This window comes from Stenella coeruleoalba (genome assembly GCF_951394435.1).
Source record: "Stenella coeruleoalba genome assembly, chromosome: X".
In the NCBI taxonomy this organism is placed as follows: domain Eukaryota; kingdom Metazoa; phylum Chordata; class Mammalia; order Artiodactyla; family Delphinidae; genus Stenella; species Stenella coeruleoalba.
The window spans coordinates 57,153,331-57,176,388 of record NC_137152.1 but is presented as its reverse complement, the minus strand read 5'-3'; the positions used below and the strand labels follow the sequence as shown (position 1 = coordinate 57,176,388).

Genomic DNA, 23,058 nt, shown 5'->3' with positions numbered 1-23,058 from the left:
GTCGCCTAATGGTCCCCTCAAATCACAGCTCATCTGCCTACTATATGATGTGCTGGTATATCTAGAGAGCTAAGGGTTGGGGAGAGATTATTTCTTCCTAACTTCTACATGGAATGGTCATACTCAAGGTGAGAACTGACATCTGTGGGAAAAATAAACACTGTCCACTGGTCACAGTCCTATTCCATCAGTGACTCAGGAACAGGCAGTACTGCCCCTAGATGGTGGAAGTATAGCTTCATAGGGCTAAGTAAAGTGGTAACTCCTCATGGTTAACTCCCCACCCTCACCAATCCTGACAACCCCATCCCACCTGAGGTTGCTGCCTGTATTGATAGACACTACAAATATGATGAAGCAAAAATAACCAAGCATGCCAGCATTTATTACAAAACAACCAATGGAACAGAAGAGGGGAATGTGGCAGTAGAGGTGTATTTATATCCATTCATGGGTCTGTGTTTGCAGCATGCATGGTTCCAGGCCATGGAATTTTTATGTGTATTATATCCTACAAAGGAAAATGGAAGGTCAGCTGATCTGGGAGAACCTTGAAGTCAGGAGACCTGGGGATTCTCCTGTTTTATCAGAAAGGGGAGACATTTTGGAAGGGAGAAATCAGAGAGTTAGAAGGTGGGGCATAGTTCTCACCCAAAGCATCTTGTGAAGCAATCCAGGGCTCTCCTGAATGGGGTCTTCCAAGACTCATGGGGAGCAGCAGGTTGGCTTGACAAGCCACTGACTTGAGATTTGTTCTCAATAATATCAATCAAAACAACAAAGGCCACGGGTTCCTCATCTGGGTCATTGACAGCCTGCAGAAAGAAAGGAAATATCATCACTCTAGTAGTCCCTATAAGCCCTATCATTTGTCTCTTCACACAGCCCTGGGGAAGACTCCCAGGGTTCTTCCTTAAGTGATGTCCCAATGCATATACAGGGCATGGTTTAGGGTTGAAGTCTGTGGTGGGCATTAAGATATGAACATCTGTCCCCTCCTTAACCCCCCCATTAGATCCTCGAGCTAGGAGACCCTTTTCACCCCACTCTGTTTGAGCTTGGGTTGCTTTTATTTGGAAATTATCTTCAGAAACACAGTCTGACAAGTAGGTGAACCCATTAAGTCTAAATCTCCTAAATGATATAATTGCTGCATTTAATAGCTTCATCCTACTTCTACACTCCTAAGTGAACAGGAAAAGTCCTCATGCCATTTCCATTAGCTCAGAAACAAATAAGGAGAAACATTAATTTCTATATTTGTCTTTATTAAAATAGAAAAAAGTTTTGTGACAATTGTAGGATCTGCCCCAACAAATTGAATAATGCTGTGATAAAATAAACCTTTGTTAGAGAGGGTTCAGCTAGGCAATTCAGAGCTCTTTGAATGATCCAAGATGTCACTGCCAGATGTAGACAACCCTTCTTATACGTGCTCCTTCATTTGCCAACAAATGTTTATTGAGTGCTTACCATGTGGCAGTCTGTCATTGTGAAAGTCAAAAGGCTGCTCCTATTGTATACATTAAAATGACTTAGATAATTGGGAGGATTGAACATTTTTCCTCTGTTTACTGAATTTCTTCTTTTATCAATTGTCTATTCTTTCCATTTTCCCTTCCTGGGCAGTAGTAAATATCTTTTTTTTTTCACTTCATTTATAATGTTGCATACACCAGACCACATCTGTCTAAATGCTTATTTACCATTCAGTCTTGTCTGGTTCGGCTGCTATTCTCTGATTCACTTAAGGTGTCTTTTGGACAGTGACTGCACTGGCACTGTTGATCTTGCCCTATCAGGCTGTCCTTTCTCTCTGTTCCATTCCTTTCTGTTCACACAGTGACTCGCCACAATTTTAGAAACATATTTAGCCAGATCCCAAGGTTCATCTTGTACTTAAACAATGACATGCCACATTTCTTCAACAAGAAAAATTAAAGGGGAAAGATGGAAAACCAATCAATTCAGTTCTTTCTTTTATCCACTGTTAGTATAAGTACAAAACTCAGGTTACACAACATGAAATGAAAAAATACCATGAATAAAAATACTAAAACATCTTATCCTAAGTTTAAAGACAAAGGGCTCAGTTCATTGTGCTCTTCGGTCCCCTTATTTTAACCTGTAGTTGTATACCTTGGAGGCCCATGAATTGCGTGGATGTCTTCCACCTCCAGCTCCTGAAACACAAGACACTGATTAAGAAAGCCTTTTCCTTTAATCCCTGTACTTTGATTTTTGCTCAGTTTTATGTCCTATGTTGTAGTTGAACCCTTGGAAATCAAGAAAATGAAGAGGCACAAAGTATAATGATGAGTCTACTAGACAGAACATTGGTGCCAAAGTCAAGAGATCTGAGTTCCCAGGGTGTTGCCAATCATGAACAGCACCTTGAATAAATCAATATCACATCATCTGGCCCTTGCAACCCGAGAAAAACTGGGTTGCCATACTCACACTGCCATATGTAAACATGCATTCATCTTGACACAAGGCCTGTGAGTAGAAGCTAAATACAAGAAACAGTAGCAACGTCACACAAGTATTAGCAAAATGATAAATAAGACATTTTCAATCACTGGGGAGAATAAGCATTATTTCAGTAAATAGTTTTGTAACCACTGTTTAACTATATGGGAAAAATCAAGGTGACTCCCAAAGCCATGAGACAAACCTGAATCCAAATATGGTTTAATAATTAAAATCTCAGTTTTCATGGATACACAGCAGAAAGAAGAGAAGAAACTATCAGTATCTTAGCAATGATTTATTTTTGGTGTGCGTTGGTGAAGAACAGATCATTTGTGTCTTCCTATTTAAACTTTCCTGTGTTTTTAAATAAAAGGAAAAATGGAATTTTAACATCTTTGATAGGTGAAATAAAGGTAATTAAAAAATTTTAAGCATATTTTCCAGTTTTGTAAAGAATTACCATTTCTTGCCTTCTTGACAGACAAGGAGAATTTTTGCTAAACCCTGGACACTAGAGAAAAAAATATAGGTTATTAAATAAAAATCACTTGAATTCCACTGTTCAATAGTATCACTACTAACATTCTCTATTGCCTCGTTGCATCTCTGCATTGTGTGTGGGAGAGGTCGGGGGGTATGTATAGTAAGATTTATTTTTTTTCAGTTTCTAGTTTATTATTTTCATTGCTCTAACATCTTCCATTTTATTTGTGTTAAAGTGCTTGTTCTTTTAAATTGTTATTCCCCATTAAATAATAAAGTATAAGAGGTTATGCGTTTGCCTCCATATAACTTTGCCATGTCTTCTACATTTTAATGGAACGAGTTCTTATTTTTTTAATGTTTTCAATATTCTTTACCGGTAGCTTTGGATTTCTTTTAACCAAACAATTATTTAGGACATGTTTCTTTCCCATTTTACACAATGGTGAGCCTTTTTCTTTAAACTGTTGTCATTAAATTACAGCTTTTTTATTGATATATTGTAGTCAGAGAATATGACTTTTACCATTTCCACCCAGGCTTAGTTGAGGTTTTGTGCCCTAGTAGTTGATTCGTTTTTGTTTCATGCATTCTTTTTTTTTTGAATTTTATTTTATTTATTGTTTTTATACAGCAGGTCCTTATAAGTCATCAATTATATACACATCAGTGTATACATGTCAATCCCAATTGCCCAATTCAATGTATAGTAAGATTTTATACATTGAGATCTCAATGCATATATAACATAAAAATCATTTTATAAGGTGCTTTGCAAGTGTACTTCATTTACTTGCTCTCCTCCAGACAAATCAACTCCCTTTTGTGATACAATGCCATATACTCTGGGTGTTGGAAAAGAAACAAATGCTTTAGAAATCATGAGAGAATATATAAAGATGTGAACATAACTAAATTTTTCAAATTTCATCCAGTAATCTTCTTTTCAAGTGATATCTGTTAGCAACTATGTAACGATGACAACCCTGAATGTGGGGGCTGAAAAAAATCAACAAACAATAAATGCAGGAGAGAGTGTGGAGAAAAGGGAACCAACTTCCACTGTTGGTGGGAATGTAAATGGATACAGCCACTATGGAGAACACTATGGAGGTTCCTTAAAAAACTAAAAATAGAACTAGCATATGACCCAGCAATCCCACTGCTGGGAATATACACTGAGAAAACCATAATTCAAAGAGTCGTGTACCACAATGTTCATTGCAGCTCTGTTTACAATAGCCAGGACATGGAAGCAACATAAATGTCCATCAACAGATGAATGGATAAAGAAGATGTGGCACATATATACAATGGAATATTACTCAGCCATAAAAAGGAACGAAACTGAGTCATTTGTAGTGATGTGGATGGACCTAGAGACTGTCATACAGAGTGAAATCAGAAAGAGAAAAACAAATACCGTGTGCTAACACATATATATGGAATCTAAAAGAAAAAAATGGTCAGAAGAACCTAGGGGCAAGATGGGAATAAAGATGCAGACCTACTAGAGAATGGACTTGAGGGTATGGGGAGGGGGAAGTGTAAGCTGGGACAAAGTGAGAGAGTGGCATGGACATATATACACTACCAAACGTAAAATAGATAGCTAGTCGGAAGCAGCCACATAGCACAGGGAGATCAGCTCGGTGCTTTGTGACTACCTAGAGGGGTGGGATAGGGAGGGTGGGAGGGAGGGAGTTGCAAGAGGGAAGAGATACGGGGACATATGTTTATGTATAACTGATTCACTTTGTTATAAAGCAGAAAGTGACACACCATGGTAAAGCAATTACACTCTAATAAAGATGTTAAAAAAAATCAATGTGGTACACCATATTAAAAAATTGAAGAATAAAATCCACATGATCATCTCGTAGATACAGAAAAAGCTTTTGACAAAATTCAACACACCTTTGTGATAAAAACTCTCTAGAAAGTGGGCATAGAGGGAACTTACTGCAACATAATAAATGCCATATACCAACGGTCCCCAACAACATTTGTGGCACCAGGGACCAGTTTCATGGAAGACAATATTTCCACAGACGGGGGGTGAGGGTGGTTCAGGCAGTAATGTGAGCAATAGAGAGGATGGTTCAGGCGGTAATGCAAGCAATGGTTCAGCTGGTAATGCCAGCAATGGGGAGTGATGGGGAGTGGCAGATGAAGCTTTGCTCGCTCACCCACCACTCACCTCCTGCCGTGCAGCCAGGTTCCTAACAGGCCATGGACCGGTACCGGCCCACTGCCGGGGGTAGGAGACCCCTGCCGTAGACGACAAACCCACAGCAAACATCATTCTCAATGGTGAAAAACTGAAAGCATTTCCTCTAAGATCAGGAACAAGACAAGGATATCCACTTTTGCCACTATTATTCAACATAGATATGGAAGTCCTAGCCACGGCAATCAAAGAAGAAAAAGAAATAAAAGTAATCCAAACTGGAAAAGAAGAAGTAAAACTGTCACTGTTTGCAGATGACATGATACTATACATAGAAAATCCTAATGATGCCATCAGAAAACTACTAGAGCTCATCAGTGAATTTGGTAAAGTTTCAGGATACAAAATTAATGCACAGATATCTCTTGCATTCCTATACACTAACAATGAAAGATCAGAAAGAGAAATTAAGGAAACAATCCCATTTACCATTGCAACATAAAGAATGAAATACCTAGGAATAAACCTACCTAAGGAGGCAAAAGACCTGTACTCAGAAAACTATAAGATACTGGTGAAAGAAATCAAAGTTGACACTAACAGATGGAGAGATATACCATGTTCTTAGATTGGAAGAATCAATATTGCAAAAATGACTGTACTATCCAAAGCGATCTACAGATTCAGTGCAACCCCCATCAAATTACCAAGGGCATTTTTCAGAGAACTAGAACAAAAAAATTTACAATTTGTATGGAAACACAAAAGACCCCAATAGCCAAAGCAGTCTTGAGAAAGAAAAATGGAGCTGGAGGAATCAGGCTCCCTGACTTCAGACTATATTACAAAGCTGCAGTAATCGAGACAGTATGGTACTGGCACAAAAACAGAAATATACATCAATGGAACAGGATAGAAGGCCCGGAGATAAACCCAGGCACCTATGGTCACCTAATCTATGACAAAGGAGGCAAGAATATACAATGGAGAAAAGACAGTCTCTTCGATAAGTGGTGCTGGGAAAACTGTCTTCACTGGTTTCAGTCATGATGATTAATAGGCACAGCCAGCTAACTTCCTGAAATTTTGTAGGGGTGTGACAGAAATTGGAAAGGAAAGTTAATCAATGTTCTTGTAATGTGAACTTATTGTTTCCCTCAGAAGTGTACCCGTGACACTTAAAGACTGTTTTGGTCCCCTGGTAGGGTTTGGGTATTATAGGGGCCATGGAAGAAGTGTATGCTGGTTGTATCTCTTTGGGTCGCTTCTGCCAAGGGCTGAAAACACTTTTGGATCATTTTTAGTTTAAACTAGTGTGGGTGACCTGCAGCTAGGGCAGTCTGCAGCTGACCCCAAGACTTTCTACAAGATCAGATATGATTCATAGGCTAATAAGACTGCATCAGCAAAACAGATATCCCTGCCTGGGGTGGTAGGTACCTGTGAGTTCTCTGGCAGCTAAGAGGACTGCATGGCCTGCACTGGTCAACATTAAGGGTTCTGAATTTCACCTAATTCCCTTGGGTCATGCTTCACCTCACCCTCCTCTATGTCTGGTATACCTAAGCCCACAGCTTGCCTAAATAAATCTGTCCAGAACGTAAACCTCCCATGTTCCCCTGGGTTCAGAGTGGAGCAGTTATCTGACTGAGTAGGTCATAGAAAGGATCTGGGGGTCTAAATATCCCTTTAATAAATTGGTGTTTGTACTTACTCCAAACCCCTGTCCTCAGAGATGCCCGGTGCCTCCACTTCCTTAACATTTCTGAGGTATTCTGGCTCCAATCCGCTTGTTCCTCATTGGCTGTAGAACTACATTGCATCATAATGGGTCTGCTGGAGAGGACACAGGAGTACTGTCAGGAGATATGGGTCACTGTGCCAGTATCATTAGGGCCTTGGCTTAGTTTCTCCCTCTGCCCTGGTGTCTTCTGTGAAACAGAATAAATAATACCTAACCCTGCCATCCACCTAGAAATGTTGAGAGGCATAAGGAGATGTCAGTTGTGAAAGCCATCTGTGTTTACAGAAGGGAATGAAAGTCAAATTCAGTCACCATCAGCAATAAGTGAAGCACAAAGACAGAGACTTATCTTAGGCATATCAATTGAACACAGTGCTGACTCTCCATATTTTAAATAATCCACTGTTGGGCTGAGACAGATGTCTGTACCATAAGATTCCTATACAATATCACTGCCCCTTTTGTTTTTGCCTTATGCATCAGTTTACTGGCAGTGTTTTCCTTCCTACTGTGGGACATCCCATGAGACACACCCACCTCTTCCTAATGTCTCTTTATTTTAACCTAGCATATACATGTATCCAAAACAATTGTTAATACAAAGAAAATTTCCATAGGCTATGATGAAATACATAGGACCATATGAAGGTTAATTTAATGTGTCAGCTTGGTTAGGCCACGGTACCCAGATATTTGATTGAAGAGTATTCTAGATGTTTCTGTGAAGATATTTTTAAGATGAGATTAATATTTAAATCAGTAGACTTTGAGTAAAGTAGATTACACTCCATAATGTAGGTGGGGCTCATCCAATCAGTTGAAGGCTTTAATAGAAAAAAAAAAAGATTGATCTCCCTGGGGAAGACGGAATTCTGCCAGAAAACTGCCTTTGAATTCAAACTGCAACTCTTCCCTGGGTCTCCAACCTGCCAGCCTACCTGCAAATTTTGGACTTGCCAGGCCTCATAATCACATAAGCCAAACCCTTAAAATCAACCAGTCAATCTATATATAGATAGATATTGATGATGATGATATATATATATATGTGTGTCTATCAATCAATCAATCTTGATAGATAGATACATATCTCTCTATATCTCTACATACCTATATGTATCTATCTATATCTAATATCTATCTATATCTATATCTATCTATCTATCTACAGAGAGAGACAGAGAGAGAAACTATTGGTTCTATTTCTCTGGAGATCCCTAATACAGACCACAATTCCTGACTATCACAAATGAACTGTTAAATACACTTCTTGTTCTTTTATTCATATTAACTGTCCCTCAGCAGCTTTCCCAATGGGAGTAAATCCCATGACAATATGGATTTTTGATGATCATCTCTCTGTATAGGTGATAGATTCTTGGAGCCAATATCACAAAAATATATCTTCTGTTTGGTTTAGCATGTGTATAGCTATGCCCATTCTCATCCTGTTGTGACTGTAGCAATCAAACGTTCCTATACTCAATAGCCATTGATCATTCCATAACGTATGAGTCTGGATTGGGAATACCTATATTTTCTCACTGAAAAATCATAGACATGAACATGAACTCATATCTTCCCATTCTTTAAAAAAAAAATTCAAAACAGTCAAAGAAGGCAGAGTGACAACCCCCCTATAATTAACCTCCTGGTTATTATAATCCCTGTTTCCTTTCAATATATTGCTGTGTAAAGTGTCTGGCACATTGTAAGCCTTTAAGAAATATTGTTGCTTCCAGTCCTGTCTCGTACCTCCCATAGAAGACATAAGTTTTGTCTGAACTAAATGCCAGAGTTAGCAAAACAAGCACTTGAAAATATAAGCCCAAGAAGTGAAATAAACATATGTTAACATTATACCTGTCCCTCTGGCAGGCACTAGAGTGAAGCCCAAGACAGACCTGCTTTAGAGAAACCCACAACTTGATGAGTATTCTTAATTCCTGCCTTATGTCTCAGCTCTCCTTTCAGGCAGAGAAATTATTTCCTACTGTGTTACATGACAGGAAGAATGGCTATGTACAGCATTATTTCATTCTCTCCCAGATAAAAGGCAACCAGTCTCAGACAGGCTGTCTCAACCTTCCTTTAAAATCAGGACTCATCTATAGATGTAAATATGCACCCAAACTATTTCACATGTTAAATCAGCAGCAGGTCCCAGAACTTTGGTTTTCCTTATTATGTATTGCAGAAATTTGAAAAGGAACAGTAAAACACATTATGCGGTATTGAGTGGAGGAAATAGATTCTATCTACTCTGACATTATTTCAAACTAGTGGTTCTGCATTGGGTACCTACAATGTTCCAGGCACTGTGTGATCTCTTTTTCCTGCATGACCTCAACTACTCCTCACAACAACCCAATCTAGTGGGTTTTAGTATCCTTATTCTCCTAATGAGGAAGTTGAGGTTTGTGTTGATGAAGCAGTTTGCCCAAATTCACCCAGAGCTAGGCAATGCCTGAACCAAGAATTATCTAAGGTATTTTCTGCCTGCAAGTTCTATGTACTTTCCTCTAAGATGTTCTGCCTGAAGGACACATGGGTCCATATGGTAACCAGATGAGATCTCTCAGTCCAAGCAGACATATGGGGCCTCCATCATCACCATCAGCAAGAAGTTGTGTTGAGTGGGATTCACACATGTGTGAATGACACACTATGATCAGAGGAAAGATGGTGTAATTGGGGACATCCAATAGACCCCGAGGCTATATATTCAAGGAAAGGGCCAGTTGTTTCATTCTTTCTTGACTTTTGATATTGTCAACATGCCTAAAAAATGTTGAATGTGATAATACAGAGTATTCTTCTCACTTAAAAAATTTTAACAGTAATAGATTCAGTATTTTGTCATTTGAAAGGCAGTTAACTCATGGATTCTGGTATTTCCATCCAGATAACCTACCTGACCACTTGAAGGTTTCTTTAGGATTAGCTATTGGTAGTTTTCCAGAGAGGCAGTACAGTGTAGTCTTTGGCTGCACAAATGCTAGAGCTGAGGTGCCTGCGCTACTATATCAGGATCTGCCACTTAGTTAGCTGTGTGGGTTGGCAAGTTACTTATTCCTCAACTCTTCCATTTCTTCGTTTCCAAAATAAGGATAACGATACTACCAACGTCATAGGATTTCTGTGGGGATGAAATTAATAAATATATAGAGAGTTTTTATTAATTAGAGCTCTATAAAAATGTTAGGCCCTGTTATTATTGAATGCATTTACATTATGTATCGACACGTGTATGATTTTCCTCCTTTTACTTGTTCATCAAGTGGATTACCTTGCATAATTTCCAAATGGTCTATCATGCATTGATTTGAAAGACATTTATTGTACACTAATATGATCTAGCTGGAGATGCTAGGATAAAATAGTGAGCAAAGTTGGCACTCTTGAACGTTGGCCTTTTGGAGCATTCAGGGGAAGGGGTCAGTTGTGAATCTTTTATTGAGGATAGCCTCAGGTTTCAGGATATCAGTCCAGCTCAATATAGCAGATACCTTTTGAGGTCTTCTGTGTTTTAGTCATTCTTCTAAGCACTTGAGGTAGAGCACTAAACAAGGTGGACACAAATCACTGCCCTCATAGAGCTTACATTCTAGTGGAGTGAGAGAGAAGCCATAAACAAACTAAATCTTTAAGGTAAAAAATATATTAGACAGTAAGTGCTATGGAGAAAAGAAAACATTTAGCTTTCTAGACATAGAAAACTTTATAAAGCCCTTCAGGATCCTTGCCAGTCTGGTCAGAGAGTATTATGCTTTAGCTGACAGATTAAGGCAGCAGTGTGATGAGACAATGAAGAGAACCATAAATGTGAAAAGTGTACATAGCTATTACACATGTGCTGCAACCTACACCTTGCATGTTGTAAAGGCAGTAAACTTTGGATGGTTTCTCAACTATTCGTTGACCCATCAGAAAAGATCACTATATCATTTCCAAAAAGTCAGTATAAACCTCATGAAACGGCTTGTCTCTTATCCTGAACTACCTGTAATGCAAAAGCAAATGGAAAGAAACAGGGCTCTCAAAATGGGATGTTCCTGAAAGAGTGATGTCATGTCAACAGGAGGACAGACTAGGAAACTCTAGGCCATCACTCTCATATGGAAATACTAAGTAAACAGCAACATACAGACCAAAGTATCTTTGTGGGAACTTTAGAAACAAGTTAAAGAGTTACAACAACAAAGTAAACCCCCAAATTAAAAAAAAAAGAAAATCCCACTAAAAATGATAGGAAAGTCCATGGCATTTTTTCTTACTCTTGCCCAACCACCTTCCCAGCAGAGCACAAGATGATAAGGAGGTAGCCTCCCAAATTCTCACTGAAAGATCACAAGGCATATGAAGATACACAGATACCTGGCCCATTCAAAGGAATAACATAAATCCCCGGAAACTCAACATAAAAAACCACATGCCTAAGTCTTGCTTGACAAAGAATTTAAAGCAACCACTTTAAATGCTTGATGAGCTGAAGGAGAACACATACAGTAGGTTAAAAGAAATCAGGCCTCTAGAATTTCTAGTGCTGTTTGCCAAGTTATGGCTCTGTTTGTCCACTGGATCATTTGGCGAGTGGCAGCGTCACAACCAGGGGGCCCCCTTCCGAAAACTGTCCTGAAGTGAAAGAGGGAGTGAGGAGGCCTCAGAGCTTTGTCCCCTGGGCCTGGGATCTGTCAGCTGTGGTGGCAGCTACACCCGTCTCTGTATCCCCTGTGGTCACACACCTCTGTGGTCTGCCCTACGTACATTGGGCCAGACCAGATTCATGTCAGGAATGCAGGAAAGCTCTTGACACCTCCAGGAAGACTGTTCTCAGCCCAGACTTGGGAAACATCCAGCTCCTGTCGGGCAGGAGGCTCTGGACTCCATGCTAGAGGAAATAAAAGGATACTGCTCAATGTTGTCCCAGATCAGAGAGTATAGGCACAATAAAGACTTAATGAACACGTTCTCATTGACTCATTGCTTTTTCAATAAACATTTATTGGGTCCCCACTGTATGTGAAATCCCTGTGTCAGATACTGGGTGTTCCAGAACAAACAAGGCACAGCTCCTGCCCCAGAGGTGAGAGTTTGGGTGGGAGAATCATGCAAATTAACTTACCAGAGGTGACAGTTCAGTTGTGCAAAATGCTGTGATGGGGAAAAGTACCTGACATGTTTGTGTGCACAGCAGAGCGGGGACAGGTGACCAAGGGCTGGGGTGATCTGGGAACAAGCAAGGGTTCCTTTTGGGGGTAGGAATATCAGAGACCAGAAGGACAAGTGGAAGGTCAAATAGAGAAATAGTGTTTTCAGAGGAGAGCTGTAGGTGCAAAGGCCCTGAGGCAGGGCAGAATTGAAAGGTTTTTGTTATTTTGGGGGGGGGGGGCGGGGGCGACTGAAGGCAAATTTTAGACATGTTGTAGAGAGAGATGAAGCTGTAGGAGAAAAGCAGAGTCCAGATGTTCAAGGGGAAGGTCTGAGGGATGAGAGACAAAATCCTGGATGGAAAGGGGCTCTTACCAAATCATCTCATTTGGGATCTGGGTGATCCAAAAAGAAGTCTCCACTCCTGGTCTAGAATGTGTCTTGAGCTCCTGTCCTGTACAGATTTCTATCCCGTATAAACTGGGCCTTCTAAATGCACCGTCTCTAGGGGATAATGGGGAGGCTAGGGTGATGCCCACCTCAGCTGTTCCCCAGAAGTCAGTGGCCAGGGACTTTCCTCTGTGGCCTGAAGGAGCCAGAGACCAGTGCACAATGAGAATGCTGATATGAGTTTATCCAGGCTACAACAAGGAAAACATAAGGAAGTGTTGGATATTTAGTAGACATGAAATGAGTGAAAAAAGGCAGAATTGCGGAGATAGGATCTTGAAAACAGGCAACTGAGAGAGAGGAATGGAAGGAGGGAGGGAGGGCGGAAGGGAGGGAGGGAGAAATGCGAGTATTTGTTCCTTTGTATGAGGGATAAGGCCTCAGAATTGCATCCAGCTGGGCCTGCCTCCCTCACCCCAGAATATTTAGAAAAGTATCTACTCAGATAAGCCTCCCTTCCTGGGAGGAACAAATGCTTCTGTACTACTTGATAGGGAGATACTTTTCCCTGGATTGGGTTTTTGAGTACTGGAACCCTCCAGGATCTCTGGGGAGCTTCTGCGAGGTGGATGCAGGGTTCCAAATTAACTATGTTAATACTCATGGCTGCCATTCACTGAGGGCCTGGTATGTATCAGACATTCTGTCATGTGAATTACAGATAAATCGACAGTTATCTTTCCAACAGTCCTGCAAGTTGAGCATCAGTTAAATGTTACAGAATAGCAAACTGAGCCAGAGACTTCAAGTGATTTGCCCAAGGTGACACAGATGACTAGTGACAAAGCAGGACAAGCCCCCAGGCCAGACCAAGATGTGGGCACACGCTGCACCACCCTGGCCTCTAAGAAGCCCTCTCAGCCTGAGTCAGGCCTCTGTCTCCTGCCCCCAGTCCCCAGAGATTCCTGCTGTCTTCGTTATTATTGACTACTGAATAACAAATTACCCCAAAACATGGCGGCCTAAAATGGTACGCAGTTATTATCTCCCGTGTTTGTACGTTGGGGACCTGGGCATGATTTAACCAGATCCTCCTCTTTTTTTCCATCTCTCACGAGGCTGCAATCGAGGTGTCAGCTCATGGACTGTGGTCTCATCTGAAGGCGTGACTGGGGGAGGGTCGACTTCCAAGCTCACTCGTGTGGCTATTGGTAGGATCCAGTTCCTCGTGGGTTATTGAACTGGGGGCCTCAGTTCCTCTCTGGCTGTTGGCCAGAGACTATCATCAGCTCCTTGCCGTGTGGCCCTCTCCATCAGAGCAAGAATGCAAAATGAGCCAGAGAGAGAGAATGAGTGCCAGCAAGACGGAAGACACAGTTTTTTTTATAGCCTAACTTTAGAAATGACATGCCATCATTTTTGACAAATTCTGTTGGTTAGAAGCAAGTTACTCGGTCCAGTCCACACTCAAGAGGAAGGGATTATACAGGGGCAGGAGTGCCAGGAAGCAGGGGTCTGCAGAAGCCATTTTAGAAGGCCGCCTACCACGCCTGCTCTCTGTATCCACCTCGGTATAGTGAGCCCCTGCCGGAATCAGCTGCATTGATGGAGCTAATGGTTGATGGGTCACCTTGGACAGTGCTGCATGGTCTGGTGATCCCAGCTGGCTTCCAGTAGACCCATTGGATGGGTCTCACCAGGACTTGGGCCTGCATAGTCCTGCCTTCCTCCCTATCCCCACCAGCCATACCTGGTCATTGAGCCCACGGGGTGTGACAGCAGTTGGCAAGGGACCAGCCCCCTGTGTGAATGGAACACTCCTATCCCTTGAGCAGGGCTGGGACTGAGGGTGGTGCTCTTGGCCTCTCTTGGTAAAACAGATGAAGAGCTCAGCTCCACCACTGACACAGGGCCCACCTCAAGAGAAGAAAGTTATAGATGGGAGGGGGCTGAGTCCTGGATTATCTGTAAAAGCTGCTGAGGTGTTCTTTCTTTTGCCCTCTGAGTTGGGATTCAGGGGTGTAGAATCCCCCACGTTCACCAGAAGGCATCAGGGGACCTTTTCTAAGGCGACGTGGGGTCACCCATACAGGAGGGGGAACTGCTCTGAAGCTGCATGAAGACCTAGGATTATTCAGACACCCGGGAGGGAGACCTACTTTAGGGAGGAGATGAGTGAGTATGAGTCGGGGATGCTTCATATGTGTTCAAGATACTTAATTCAAAACTAGAGAGAGCTCTGAAGCACTTATGGCAAAGTGTTATTAAATAGGGGTGGTAGCTGTTGTACCAGTCTCTCTGTTTTTCTGCAGGTTTGAAATATTATAGTAAAAAATACTGTAAAAAGTGGAAAACAGAAGAGGAGAAACTCTCAGAGCCCCTGCACCCCACATTTCCTTGGTGTGGCTCAGAGCCAAAGGCAGCAAGTCGAGGGGCCTGGTGGACTTGGAGTTTCCTAGGAAACAAATGGTTCTGTCAGGCCATCGGGGTGTGGACTGCTCGCGGCTGGACTTCCCTAGCAGAACCTTAGCCAGGAGCAGAGCAGTCCCAGAAAAGCCCAGGCTCTTCTCAGTTCTGGGAAGCACTCGTCAGACTCAGCTCTTCCCGTACTGCTATTTTACTGCAATACATACCAAGAGCAGCTTACAAAAGGACATGGTGTCATAATATGAGATCAACGACCTGAGGTTATGGATGAGACCATGTGCTGGAGGGATTCTTTGTAAGGGTGGGGTGGGGGTCGTTGGGGCCAGTGGCTCTAACGCCTCTAAAAGCCTTGAGTTCTATGACATCTTCTCTCCTTTTGACCCAGCCTCCCTGTCCCTCTACTCATGATCCTTGAACCACCCCCCGGCCCCCGGCCCCAATGGCTATCACTCAGTCACACCCAACAGCCACCCTTTTTGAAATGTTTGAAACCAGTAGAACCATTACTGTCCATCAAACACAGTCCTATCCCAACAGTGGCTGAGAAATAAGCAGTTCTGCTCCAAGGTACAGGAGTACTGACTCATATGGCTAAGTAATGTGGTAACTCCCTCCCCCAACTCATCCCCCCTCACAGTGCCCCCACCAAAAGAGGCAAACCATAAACCACAGGAGGTGGATGTTGGTGTGGAAAGGGATAATAAATATCATGGAGCCAAAAGAATCAAGAGTGCCACATTCATTTTAAGCCCAGTGACAGAGAAACTGGGGAAAGCAGGGACAGGCAGCAGCAGAGGGGGCTTGATCACCGTTCATGGGTCTGTGTCTGTGGGTCCTGAGGTCTCATCTTCTGAGTGTCTGATATCCTCTCCTACAAAGGAAAGCAGAGTGACCGTTGGACCCTTGGGAACCCTGGGGGAAGTCAGGCGTGGCCTGGGGACTCTCTGGGTTGGGCAGGAAGGGGGAGCATGTTGGCTTGGCTGTGAGCAGTGAGGGAAGCAGAGGCTGGCTCTGAGCTCTCACCTGAAGGACTTGGTGAAACAGGCCGGGACTCTCTGGAACTGGCTCCTCTAGCAGGCTCCCTAGGTGAGCCTGTGCCATTGGATGGATTCTCCATGGTGCTGACAAAATACATGAAGGGCACAGTGCCTTTAGCTGAGCCAGTCCTGTCCTGGAAACTAGAGAAAAACCATCCTGGCTAACACTGACATTCATTCCTTCTTTCAGCAAGTGTGTTGCGGGTCTGCTATGTGCACACCAGGGTCACTTCTAGGCACTGGGGGTACAACAGTGAACTCTAGAGACCTAGATCCCAGCCTTCCTGGAGCTGATGATCTGGGATGTTGGAGAGAAGCCATAGTCACCTGGTCGCGATTCAGCAGCAGCAAGATGCCAGTGAAGTTCATGTTTTCTGTGAGGTGCAATGGGCACGTCATGTCTGAAAGGGCTTATTGTCAGAGGCCAGCAGAGCTCTTCATCATTTTGCTGGGCGTAAAGAGGCCTAAGAGTCTGAAACCCCATCCCTGCCTCCCTCTCCCAGATTTCCACTACCCCATCCTGGAGAGGAGTACACTGTGTTCAAGCAGTTGATACATTCTCTGGCTCTCCTTCAAGTACTGAGATGCCTCGTTGACTAATATCATTGTTTCCCTTTCCTCTCCCTCGCTCTCCCTCAAACCGACTCTAATCAGGCTTCCAAGCCCCACCATTGCACTTTAGCATAGATGCTTAAATGACTAATTGAGAGTGATGCCTCCCAATTTTTACATTACTCTATTTATGAATATATAAGCCTGGAGGCTTAAGGAAAGACTGACTTGCGCATTGTTTATTTTATTCAAACCCAGGTAATTGTAGATTGTACTTCTCTTCACCAGACCCATCCTCATATCCAGAAACTCAGTTTGTAGACAGGAAGGCGCTGCCAAATCCCTGAAACTGCCCTTGAATTTGCAAGGAGTGGAGCCACAGCTATGCTGGGGATGCATAATCAAACTCCAGATTTCTCTTGCCTACGGTAGTGGAAGCCAAGGTAGTGCAATCGAGGGAAGCACGGATCTAGAAATTTGTGTTTCACAGAGACCCGGAGAACTTTGGCTGTAATTCTTGGAAGTCAGGCTGCTCAGTCAAGGCTCAGGCTCAGCCCTGGGGACGCTCCCAAGGTCCTGACCTTGAGGATGCCCAAAGGTGTGTCCAGGGCTTGAAATAGGTTTTGTAGAACACTGCGATGGGTCTTAAGGCCATGACACCTGAGCCCCCAGGGCTCTAGTCTAGGAAGTAACGGTTGTCCCAGTCTGCTTCTACTTCTGGTCTGTGGCAGGAGGAAGAAGGAGAATGTGGAGATGCACTGTAGGGTCAAGAGATCAGAGTCAAGCAACCCCTGCTTAACGGCTCTCCAAACAATCTGCACCAACGCACACTCACAACATCGGTATATGCTATTCTTTTGATATCATTAATTTTTAAATGTTTGTCAATTTGCAGTTTGAAAAGTGTAACCCCATTGTTATTTTGTTTCCATCATTGCCTGTGGTGTTGAGCTCCTATTCCTTTTGTATCACCATTTGTATTTCTGTAAACAACCTGTTCAGGTTCTCTGCTAACTTTCCTATTGTTATTTGTTTGTGGGTGTGTGTTTCTCGAGCTGTTTCATCAGAGTTCTCTGTATAATGTAACTATGATTCTTTAATGTGTTATAATTGAAGAATGGGTTTACTCCCAGCCTCTCACTTCTCTTTTCGTTTTATTTCCTGTGTCTTCTCATATGGCTTGTCATTTAGGGTGTACATACTGGCTGCTTTATGTAGCCCCCACCACAACCACGCAAGGTTGGTAAGACTCACCCCAATTTTCAATAACCGAAAACAAGTCTTTGAGAAGGTGCAGCGATGTGCTCCCTGATGCCAACCTGAGATCCTAACCTATGTATGTGCAAGAATCGAAAACTATGTAATGAGTTGGGCCCATGATAGGTTGTCAGCCAACACTAAAGCCCCTTCACACTTGTCTCCTCCCAGGCATAGAAGGAATAAAGTACATAGCAAAGCTAGACCCTTTTACCCGTAGAGGAACATGCCTATTTTAACCCCCCACGACAAGGTATTTCAGAAGAACGGGACATGATAATGGGCCAGCTGGACAGAAGAACACTGTACTGAGGGTCCGGAGATCTGGGGGCCAGGACCAGACCCATCCCTGACCGTGACTTTGGCTGACCGCGATTCTCTCCTGGTCACTTCTCTTAAACCAAAATGACGGTTCTGACCCTCACTTCACAGAGCTGGGGTGGGGAGAGTTCTTTGACCCTAGCTGGGTTAAAAGGGAAGGAGATGTGCTATATCTCCAGCAATCATTTCAGCAGTCCATAGCCCTCCTCGTTGCAAGCTCTCAGCTATCGCTAGTGTATTCATGATTTTCATGCAAATGGCTGCTGGGGCAGGTTGGGGGGAAGGGGGGACAAATGAGATCCAAAGCCTACCCCAAAGTGCCTGACCTCGAAGAAACTGCTCTGTCGGCTCTGGGCCCGGTTCAACACCTGCTGCTCTGTGGAAGGGCATCCCACTCAATCCTCACAGCCCTTCTGTGAGACAGAAGCTATTATTCCTATAAGCCCCTGGACTCATCCCTAGCCCCCAAAGTCCTTCTCAACCCTTCAGGAATGCTGTGGAGATTGATGAGGTAAATCCGACAGCACTGGGAGATATTAAGAAAGCGCTGAGGGTGATACAAGTCCAACGCAGTTCGGTCAACTGAAGAAAAAACAGAGCTGCTCCTGGTCCACTGAGATGAATGGTAACTGTAACAACTATTCATTATTAAATGCCTTGTAGAGTTACCACAGAGTTTGAGCCCTACCTTCACAACATACACCAAAACATAGCACACTTATTATGTGGATAATCATGTATGTAAAAAAAATTAAATAAATGAAACAGCATATGTATCCACTCCCCAAGTGGCATAGGATTTTGTTGATTTCCTTTGTCATTGTGAGCATATTTAAGGTAGCTCCCCACCATCCCATCGGCTCTGTGAATTTTAGCAGTGTCTACGTCCAGACCTGATGTCTTCAGCTTCCCGCTGAATCCTGCTTCTCCACTTGTGATCCCTATCTTGGTGAATGGCAACCCCACGCCACAGGTCACTCAAGCTGGAGACCTGGGTATCATTCTTGGCCCCTCTTTGCCCCTCTGTCCTGGTCCCCCTCCAACCTAAGACTACCCGGATGGGTCAGCCTTTTGTGTTTGTGGTCCTCGAGAGTGTGCTCTCCATTGGGAAGGTTGAATGATTGAGCTCCCTGCCTTGGAAAGCTGAGGGCTACACACATTATTCTGTGCTTGAAAGGCCCACCATTAGACTCCATCTTTTGTATGAGACCAGTGGTTTTCAGACCATGCTCAGGAGTGTCCCGGAGGTCTGTAGAATTGCCTCAGGGAGCAACAGGTGAAGGGCACAGCAGATGTCATTCTTTTTCCATTGGATGACCACCATCATTCTATTAATGTAGATAATTCTCCAGTGGGGTGTGGCGTGGTATGAGATTGGACCTTGAGCAGTGGCAACTATCTCCAGGTGATCCTGTCACCTAGGAACCCTGACCCCCTTAGTGTTTTAGCTTTGTTGGGTGTAGGACTGTATGTACAGAATCCCTGTCCCTAAGAGGGTGAACTGTGACAGAGAGAACCCAGGGCTCCTAGCTGGGACCAATGGCGTGTAGGCTGCACTGCTGTAATGGAAGGGCCCTTGCCTCAGATCAGCCGGGGACTGAATCCTGGCTCTGTCCCTTGCTGGTGATGTGACCTCAGAATGGCATTCACACCACTCCCCTTGTTTTGGAAGACTGGAGAATAAACTGAACACGTGTGAAGCCCCTGTAACACAGCAGGCTGTGTAATGTTTGGCAGAGCTGAAGACAAATGTTGCCACCTTCCAAAGGTTGCCCAGGATTTCACTGGGACATAGCACCAGAGAGAATGAGGGTGGATGGGGTGAGAAAAAAAAAAGAAAAGAAAAAACCAAACAAACCATGTTTAATCTCTTGCTCACTTGTAGGCTCCAATGGTCATCTGTTCACCATAAGAGCTGGGAGATCCTGCTGACCCATACCCTCTCCTGAGGAACTGTCCACTTTCTTCACCTACCTGAACCATCCCTAGGGTTCAGGGATTGTGATATGATGTACTTGCGGGTGGGGGGAAACATATGCAAAGGAGGAGAGCTCAGAACTTGGGCTCAGTAATGTTTGAGAACCAAAGGTGGAAAACTGATGACCCACGCCTCTCCCTACTGCTGAACTGTCTGTCCACTTCCTCCACACAACTGTCCTGTGTGCTCTGACTGTTCACCTGACTGTTCAAGGGGTAATGAGGCCTCTCTTGAGATGCACAAGTTCATGCGTTCCTAATCATGGCTGACAAGAAGGGGAGGCATATTTCCGGCTGATTCTGAGCCCGCCACAAACAGACAAGGATCAGAAGGCTTAAGGATGCACACAGGTAGGAGAACATGACTTACTGAAAATGCAGGCAATCACTTCCAGAAGTGCCAAGCCCAAAGGAGAAGAAGGACTTGCCCAAGGTCAGCCAGAAAGATTATGGTTCTCCCAGGCAGGGAGTGTTCTTGGGGAGGCATATGGGGAATACCTTATGAATCTGGGGCTTGCAGGGGAAACTATCTACTGCTGTGAGGCTGCAGAATCCAAAGGCCTGTACAAAGTGGGATGCAGGTAAGGCCATGTGGTGCATCAAAGCCCCAAGAGGGGCTGAGAGGGGTGACGGCAGCCTGAGGTCAAATCGACAGCAGAGGTGTTCCTTCCAGGAGATGATGTATAGTGCTGTGTGTGGGTGTCAGTCGGAGTCTGGACAGTAGTGGGCAGGTGGCTCTGGGCCTAAAGGGCTTCAAAAATGTTAGGGTCAGATTTGAGAAACCTGGACAGGGTGGGGCTTTTCTGAGGGTGCGGATCAGAAGTGAGGACTCCTTGATACCACATCCTGCTACATAAAATCCCATCTCTGCTGCTTGGATTTCAGGTGTGGCCGCTGAACCCCTCTCCATGTTTATCCACCAGATTTCAGCGTATAAGTCCTTGTTTCCACAAAGATTCACATCCTAAACACACACACACACACACACACACACACACCACACACACGCACGCATGCATGGGCAGACACTCTCTGTAACCCTCAGTCGTGTCTAGTGACTGATGTGAGAGGTAACAGCAGCTACAAAGGAGTGAAAGGCCAGCAGGCTCCCAAGACCCTGGGAGTTGGAGATACTCTCATACTTTGGACAGGATAGAGCCCCAGGATGTGAGATCCTAGCCTCTTTTGGAGAAGCAGCGATATGGAACTGAGCATCCCCATGAAACAGGGCCCAGCCTAGGAGAACAGAGCCATGTGGGGAAATGGGCAGTTCCTAGGCCACCAGGAATAGCTGCTGAGACACTAGACCTAAAGCAAACCAATCACACTAAGATTCTGTACCTGTGGGTTCCACCTTCGCTGCCCTCCAGGGGCGTAGGAAATGGTCTATAAAACAGCTATCTATTTGGGACTCCCAAATGTTGTTTCCTACCGGAGCCCTATTCCACGTGGGACTCATTAGTGCTTATAGACACTGCACCTCTGAACAGCTAAAGGACAATTAATTCACACAGCAGGCACTGTCCAAGCACTTTTCCCACTCCTGGCCTTGAATAGGGGACTACGTGGAGAAAAGGATATTTTGGTGTGTGCCAGTTAGGCTCTTTGATATGAAGAGCGTATCCTGTATCTTTATCTGTTGCCTGGTCATTTTTGGTGTTGCAACATCTAACAGGGCCTTCACATGTTGTTGGGCTAAAGGGACAAATATGGTCCAACTCCCGGGATAGACTTCCCCTGCTGATATTATGTTGCAATACATATCAAGGTCACCTTAGAAAGGGGAAAAAAAACAATCATCTTATGAAAATGAATAATCTGTAGTTAGAGACCAGGTTGCCTGTTGGAGGGGCTGCCTTGTGGTGGAGTGGGGGTGCTTGGGATCTGACTCTATGTGTGCGGGGCTAAGAGTTTTTATTCGGATCCAGAGATTCTTTTTCCACGTGTACCTCCCCCATCCCCTTCTATACAACCACTGCCCAGTGGTCCTCAGATATGAAGACTCCGTGTGGTGTTAGGAGAAGAGAGATGTTATTCCTTTCTCATTCCTGCAGTCCTTTCCCCTCAGGGTCAGAGCTGTCTGCTGTGGAAAATTCACTCCTCATTGGCTGAAGTCTCTTGCAACCATGACTGAGGAACCAGCGGCACTGCCCCAAGAAGAAGGGTGTACAGCCTTATAGGGCTAAGTAAGATGCTAGCTCCCTCCCTCTGCCACACCCCCCCACCACTGACAACCCCCAATTCACCTGAGGCTGGTGTCAGTGTTGAAAACTACACTGTTGAAAAGACGAGGTGAAAACAGTCGAGTGTGGCAGCATTTGTTTCGGGCCCAGCGACCGAGAAACTGGGGAAAGCAGGGACAGGTGGCAGCACAGGGGGCTTGATCACCGTTCATGGGTCTGTGTCTGTGCCCTGAGGTCTCAGCTTCTGAGTGTCTGATATCCTACCCTACAAAGGAAAGCAGAGTGACAACTGGACCCTTGGGAATGCTGGGGGAAGTCAGGCATGGCCTGGGGACTCTCTGGGTGGAGCAGGAAGGGGAAGCATGTTGGCTTGGCTGTGAGCAGTGAGAGAGGAAGAGGCTGGCTCTGAGCTCTCACCTGAAGGACTTGGTGAAACAGGCCAGGGCTCTCTGGAACTGGCTCCTCCAAGACCCCTGGGGACCAGCAGGCTCCCTGGGCAATCCTGTGCCATTGGATGGGTTCTACATGGTGTCAGACAAAACAACAAATTCCTCAGTGTCTTTAAGCTGACCTTTCCTGTTCTGCAGAGGGAGAGGGAGAGAGGGAGAAGAATAGCCTCATCCTAATGGTCCCTGCCTTCCCTGGTATTCAACAAGTTAGTATGTAGATCTCGGCCTTGTTCCAGGTGCTGGGGATATAGCAGTGACCTCTACAGAGCACATCCCAGCTCCTGGGGCTGACAAACCATGACACCAGAGGGAAAGCAGACTCACCGCGTCAGGAGGTGGAAGGAAGGGAATGAATATCATGCTTCTAGGAGGGTGTGATGTGCTTGTAGTGACCGACGGGACTTCCTTGAAGAGACCAGCTAAGCTCCTGACTCTGCTGTGT

The 23,058-nt window shown here is 44.3% G+C and overlaps 1 protein-coding gene across 11 annotated transcripts; it reads right to left on the bottom strand.

Moving 5' to 3' along the window:
• Positions 1 to 374: 374 nt before the first annotated feature.
• FAM236C (family with sequence similarity 236 member C) lies at positions 375 to 23,053 on the bottom strand. Of its 11 annotated transcripts, XM_079911515.1 has the most exons (8): positions 22,941 to 23,053; positions 22,585 to 22,688; positions 22,231 to 22,432; positions 9,787 to 11,763; positions 6,843 to 6,964; positions 2,140 to 2,183; positions 652 to 815; positions 375 to 511 (listed from the first exon to the last, which is right to left on the bottom strand). In XM_079911515.1, exons 5-8 carry the CDS (start codon positions 6,952 to 6,954, stop codon positions 505 to 507), a joined length of 327 nt encoding a protein of 108 aa, XP_079767641.1. In that variant the 5' UTR covers positions 6,955 to 6,964; positions 9,787 to 11,763; positions 22,231 to 22,432; positions 22,585 to 22,688; positions 22,941 to 23,053; the 3' UTR covers positions 375 to 504. The 11 variants fall into 11 exon arrangements, with proteins under 11 accessions (XP_079767641.1, XP_079767637.1, XP_079767640.1 ...); XM_079911511.1 differs by having other exon boundaries at positions 22,231 to 22,688; XM_079911514.1 differs by having other exon boundaries at positions 11,618 to 11,763; positions 22,231 to 22,688.
• Positions 23,054 to 23,058: the final 5 nt, after the last annotated feature.

Excerpts from the sequence above, each read along its gene's own strand:
- FAM236C (XM_079911511.1), bottom strand. The coding sequence starts at position 6,954 with ATGATGCAATGTAGTTCTACAGCCAATGAGGAACAAGCGGATTGGAGC. Across the intron at positions 2,184-6,842 it reads TCTGAGGACAGGGGTTTGGA|GAGCTGGAGGTGGAAGACAT; the intron begins GTAAGTACAAAC and ends CTTGTGTTTCAG. Across the intron at positions 816-2,139 it reads GCAATTCATGGGCCTCCAAG|GCTGTCAATGACCCAGATGA; the intron begins GTATACAACTAC and ends TTCTTTCTGCAG.